Source organism: Dryas octopetala, chromosome 3 (genome assembly GCF_963921425.1).
Source record: "Dryas octopetala chromosome 3, drDryOcto1.1, whole genome shotgun sequence".
NCBI lineage: Eukaryota > Viridiplantae > Streptophyta > Magnoliopsida > Rosales > Rosaceae > Dryas > Dryas octopetala.
Genome location: NC_141368.1, coordinates 8,403,675 through 8,409,773, shown reverse-complemented (window position 1 = coordinate 8,409,773; position 6,099 = coordinate 8,403,675). Strand labels below are relative to the sequence as shown.

The 6,099-nt window shown below is 35.0% G+C and overlaps 1 protein-coding gene across 4 annotated transcripts; it reads left to right on the top strand.

Moving 5' to 3' along the window:
- Positions 1–222: 222 nt before the first annotated feature.
- On the top strand, positions 223–5,235 carry LOC147290462 (helicase with zinc finger protein). 4 transcript variants are annotated; one of them, XM_086237031.1, is made up of 10 exons: positions 223–625; positions 1,647–1,715; positions 1,833–1,856; positions 1,955–2,110; positions 2,274–2,379; positions 2,778–2,963; positions 3,330–3,495; positions 3,777–4,102; positions 4,539–4,628; positions 4,808–5,235. In XM_086237031.1, the coding sequence occupies exons 2-10, from the start codon at positions 1,686–1,688 to the stop codon at positions 4,873–4,875; spliced, it is 1,152 nt and encodes a 383-aa protein (XP_086093157.1). In that variant the 5' UTR covers positions 223–625; positions 1,647–1,685; the 3' UTR covers positions 4,876–5,235. The 4 variants fall into 4 exon arrangements, with proteins under 4 accessions (XP_086093157.1, XP_086093160.1, XP_086093159.1 ...); XM_086237034.1 differs by lacking the exon at positions 1,647–1,715 and having other exon boundaries at positions 223–489; positions 1,716–1,856; positions 4,808–5,191; XM_086237033.1 differs by lacking the exon at positions 1,647–1,715 and having other exon boundaries at positions 223–616; positions 1,716–1,856; positions 4,808–5,191.
- Positions 5,236–6,099: the final 864 nt, after the last annotated feature.

Sequence of the window (6,099 nt, the reverse complement as noted above, 5' to 3'; positions counted from 1 at the left end):
GTGGTGCCACATTACGTGGCTCTATTTAATTTGCACTAAAAAAATCCGTACACTTACTACAGTAGAAGCCGTATACATATATATTAGGGTTTATATTATTTTATGTTTTAAATATTTCCCTTTCAAGAAAGTTTCACTTTCTCGCATTATTCATTTTCCGCGAACAAAAATATGAAAATAGAAACTGTAAATTGTATAAAAGCCAAATCCAAAACACCCTCCCGACTCCCAAGTCGGTGAGATTTTTTCTCTCTCCTTCTCTCTTTCTCTCTCTATCTCTAGCCTTCACTTCTCTGCTTCCAATAATGTCATAGCAAAACCTTACAACTCGTTCTTCCTCCTCTGTCTTTGCTGTAAATATCATTTCAGGACCTCCACAACTATTTCTTTTCACCTTAAGCAGTGCTTCAATTGACAGTAGCAGCTATAGTCTGTAATTTGAGCTCCCCAAGTGTCTTTCTTTGAAATCGTTGAAGCTTTTTCTTTCTGGTAGGGACTAGTCTCTGTTTGATATTTTTGATTTTTGTGACTCATCAGCTTGAAAGAGGAACTGGGGTTTCTTAATTCGTCGACATAAAGTGTGTTTGTTCTGTTTTCTTGAAGATTTAGAAACTGGGTTAGTAAGGTAACATGTGCTGGATGGATCTTCACCTTTTTTTTTCTTATTAGTTTGCTTCGTTCTCTTTCTCTTTCTTTTTCTTTGTTTCATTTAAAAGTATTAAATTTACTTCTTTCTGTAGCTATTTATTAGTTAATCAAATTAGTTTATTTTAATGGTTAAGCTTGGATGTAATGTATAGGCTAAAAAAAGAGCTTGTATGTAATGTGTAAAGTAGCAAAGTTATGGACTTGACTGAGATCTGATTGAAATTACTTATGTTTCTTAAATTCTTTGTTTGCATGAGGTCGACTTACAAGTCTGCACTTTTTATTTATTTAGTAATTTGTGAATTTTGTTGAGCTGAGTTCCTCAGTTGCTTAGGGTCTTAAGCATTCATACAAACTATTAAACACTTACCATTTTATGGTTACTAGTTTTGTTTGTTTCCAGAGATAGTTTAGCAAAGAGAGAATATTTTTAAAGTAAAGTTTGGATTCTCTTTTGTTGTTCTAGAAACTAAGAACTCATAATATTTTGGAATAAAATTTGGTGTTGCTAGTGTCATTGAAACGATGAAGCTACTTAAGCATCTATGGTTGTTAGTGGGACAATAAATCGTCCCATAATTTTGGTAAAGTTTATATCCTGGTTGAGAAATGAGTGTTTCTTGGCAACTATTATTAATGTAGCAATTGGAATCTTGATTGAATTTTTCAATTTTGTGCTTTCAATGCAATGTGATGAAAAATTGGAAAATCAGTCTCTACCGTATGTAGCCCAGATTTCAACTGTCTACATAACTTGGTTTAAGTGTATGATTGTTTCTCTGTCTGATTTGTTGTATGCGCTTGTTGTTGCGTATGTGCTATATCTCATATTGGACAAGTTTCCAGACCTTTAGTAGATAAAATTCCTGTAGAAATTTATAATCTATATGCTTCAAATTCAATTTTGGAAGAAGTATTGTAATACTATTTTACTGATAGAAGAGATCTTGATTCTGTGTGTTAAACTTTATTGATTGATTTATGTTTTCACTGTGAAGTGTTCATGACTTGACTCAAGTATTTATGCGATTAAGCTTATGATTTTTGCCATTGATCTTCCATTCCAGGTAAAAACTTCCTTTCATAGTTTGTTATTTGTATGTGCAAATATATTGATGTCACCAAACATGAACTTTGCTTGGAGGATACCGGAGCCATACTAAAGAGATGTGGTCCACCTACAGTCAGCTGAAATGAAGACCTTACAGGTGCCACTTCATAGTTCTTCATATTTTTAGTGCTTGAAATCTTGTTTTTTGCGCATACTACTTTTCACTAAAATGAAGAGTCCTTTTGTGATTCACAGAGCACGCAAGAAATACAATCATCAAGCCAAGTTATACATGATTCACAAGGTGACCAAGTGAAAAACCACACAACTGAGGCTCCTGCAACAGATTCAGCTTCAATAACCACTTCAGGCAATGATAGTAAGAAAGTATCACGCCAAGATATCGAACTTGTAAGGATACCGCTTAATTTAGTTTTGCAATATTTTCTTCCATTTTTCTATGTTTGCTATTTTATTCTGTTTTACTTTTTTTTTGCAATAATATTCACGAAATAGCTAACTAATCCGTTTCTCATCTCTTTGATGGTATTTTCTGCAAATTGAATGTTTGTAGGTCCAGAATCTAATAGAGCGGTGTTTACAATTATATATGAATAGAGATGAGGTAGTTAAAACCCTTTTGACTCGTGCAAGGATAGATCCTGGATTTACAACTTTGGGTAGGCAACTTGAAACCTCTTTACGAGTTTAAGCCTTTGTACTGTGAGTACTGTCATTACATGGATTAAGTTTGTATATTGTAAATTGGTTGAGTACAAAAAAGATGGTCCACATGTAGTTGTTTTCCATTGGCTATTCTCAATAGAAACCATCCATAATTTCTATGTAAATTTGTTCTCATGTTGCCTTTCTTTTGGCATGAGGATCCATGACTCAATAGAGTGAAATTGGACTTGTTATGATTATAAACTAGATGACCTTTTATTCCCTTATAATGAGGGATTGATGAATAAAATATGTAATCAAAAGAAGCTACATGTTTATCTTTTTATTTTTAATTGTAAAACAGGCACATTATACTGATCTTGCTCTTTATTATGATTTTTGTTTGGTTCAGTATGGCAGAAGTTGGAAGAAGAAAATGCTGATTTTTTCAGGGCTTATTACATAAGGCTAAAATTGAAAAAGCAAATCCTCCTGTTCAATCATTTACTAGAGCATCACTATCATCTCTCGAAGTATCATCCCATGCCTCCAAAGGTTCCTTTGGCCCCTATACAGAATGGGATCCATCCCATGCCTGGTAAGTTTTCAGCTTACAGCAACATAATGTTAAAAACATGAATCAATCCTGTTATGATATTTTTCCCCTTAAAAAAGCTTTCTTTAGTAGTAGCTCTACTTTATCCCCATTTCTCCTAGGGAGGTCATAATTGGGTTCCTCAATGCTAACAGAACTGTGCTTCCTTCTTTAGAACTTTGGCCAAACTCTTTGAAAAGTTAAAATGTGATTCTTGATAATGATTATTAAAGAATCATTCTTGCTGTAAGTTCCACGGTGGCCAGTTACAGATCTATATAAGTCTGTGAGTTTGTGGTAATATGTAATATGGCATTTCTTATATAAATAGTAGTTATTAGTATTCACTGCCACTTGTTTGCAGTGCAGTTAACAACTTACCTATGGGATACCCTGTCCTTCAGCAACCTCCAATGCCAGCAGCAGGTCAACCCCATCTTGATTCCATGGGCTGTGCAATATCAAACTGTCATGTAGTTAATGGAGTCCCTGCACCAAGCAACTTTCATCCCATTCGGATGAATTCTGGGAATGAGTGAGAATTATTCCTTTGCCTCATTCTCTCTTTGACTACCTATTTAATGCAACAATTCATTTGTTACCAAAACCATAAAGACATTTTTGTTTTTCTAGCTCCCCATTCCCATTCTAAAAGAAAATACATTGGTTCAAACATGTTCCTTTCCTCGGATAAAAGAAAATGTTCCTTTCCCCGGGGAACATATATATTGGATGACATTGGCTCATAATGTGCACCTTTATCTTGTTTTATTTGGTAGAAGTTTGCTAATGGCAGCTGTTTTCTCCTTTTTGAAGTATTATGATGGACTGCAGTGGTGATGATGTGGTTCCTGTCATTCCACCGAACAGTGCCATGTCTTCCATGTCAGAGATGCCTGTAAGTCCTACGTCAGTTGCATCCAGTGGTCATTTCCCCTTCACTGCATCAGAAATATCAGGAATGGGAGTAGACACATCAGCACTTGATACAACATTTACATCTGATGTGGCAAGTTCTGTAGGATTGCAACTTGCACCTGATGGTGGGGTTGGAAATTCTCGGGATTCTCTTAGATCACTGGACCAGATTCAGTGGAATTTCAGCCTATCAGATCTTACAGCAGATTTGTCAAACTTGGGAGGTACTTTGTAGTGATAAACAATTAATAGCTCTTAAAATTATATGGCTAAGTTGGGAGTTGATTTGAATCGCTTACAAGGACCATCAAACTTGTGAGCTACTTTTATACTAGCAAAGAATATGTCTTGCTTTATTATGGAGATCGATGTGCAATATATAATTAGTTGCAAATACATTAAAGCTAGCTATGTGTCCAAAGAAAAGAAAGGGAAAGCTGTTGAAAACCAGACATAAAATCCATCTAGAATGATCTTCTGATTGACATAAAACTGGTGTTGTTATGGTAGCAAATCTTTCATTACCTTTTTAGCTGTTTGAAAGGCTTATAGCATTTCATTACATGTTGGATCCAAGCATGAACAGAGCAATAAAGCTGCTGTTGCCTAATGCTCATATCGCACTGTTTCTTTAATACATTGCCTTGATATTCTTTGCAGATTTAGGAGCCTTGGGAAACTATCCTGGTTCACCCTTTCTACCATCTGATTCTGAAATTTTACTGGACTCTCCAGAGCAAGAGGATATAGGTAATTGGAATTGTATAACTTGTTGTGCTTGTTTTTTATTGGTTTTACTGATTAATAATATTGGTTGGGTGCTCTAATACACCCTAAGACGATTGCTCCATTAATTCCCATGATTATTGAACCATGCCTAGTAGTATATCTCTGTGTTATCAATCACTAATAGCTTTACCTTGATTCAGTGGAGGAGTTCTTTGTTGATTCTGTCCCTGGGCCACCATGCTCTCAATCTGATGAGGAAAAACCCTAGACCAAGGTGAGGAAAGTCCCTTTTCACTTTGAAATTGTTAGGGAAGGACAGTCGATCCATTAGAATGTGTGATCTACTTACTAGGCATTTCAGGGTTTTGTTATCAACAGATTTGGATATTTCTAGTTAGCTAGTTTGATCTGTATTGGCATACAGATAGGAAAGTCTATCTATCACTAGTATTTGTAATTTTCTTTTCCCTGAAAACTTTACTGTCTGGGAAAGTGGAGGACCAGAATTAATTTGTTGTCATGTATTTTTATACATTGGCATGATTATTGCTATTTTTAAGCCATAATCATCTGCCTTTTCCCAAGTTCTATCTTTGCTCTTTTGGTCTTATATATTTCCCAGCTTCTATCTGACAGACCATGTACTGGGTTGGTTTCTAATCTCAATTATTTTAGTTATAACAATTGCTTTTATTGGAATTTAGATTGAATATTCTCCCTTCATGGCAAAAAAAAAAAAAAAGAAGATTAAATCTTCGAATCTTCTCCCATTTGTAGAAAATAACATTAGAGCAGAAAATAATTGATTATTTGTGGACCCTTCAATTTACTGGAGATGCTACAAAAAATGGCTGCCTAACCACATTTTTTGCATTAAGTAGGCGATGATAGAATAACATCCACATTCCACAGGGTTAACTCTCAGCACCTGGCACCTTTGTAAAAGAAAAAGACTCCCTACTTTCTTGACTAAATTAGAATGTTCTTTTAATAATTTTCCACTGGACTCGTATACCGTGCATGCATAATTTGGTGGAAGTTACCCAAATTTTCAGATTTGTGAATCCAAAAGAATAAAAAGTACACGCGTATTATCACATGACTATTGTAACTCTCGTTTGTCACACTATTCAACCACCAACATGACAAGCCCAATTTTATTACTACCTAAGAGTAACATCATATTTTATTATGATACAAATACCCTGGTCCTTTTTTAATTATTAAAGCAAAGTTGTACTTTTTTTCTGTAATTTAAAGCGTAGTTGTCCTTTAACCAACCCGCACAACGGCACTAGTGTCTTCCTGACATTCGTTGACCGATACATTTTAAAAAGTGTTTCAGATTTTATATAAAAATAGTCAAAGGCAATATATGCACACGGAAGACTTGCCAACCACTGAACCTTACGATGTACGTGGATATGCAATTATGCATGCACTTGAACAAAAGGTTGAATTCCTACAATGGGCACTAGTTTGTGACATGCAG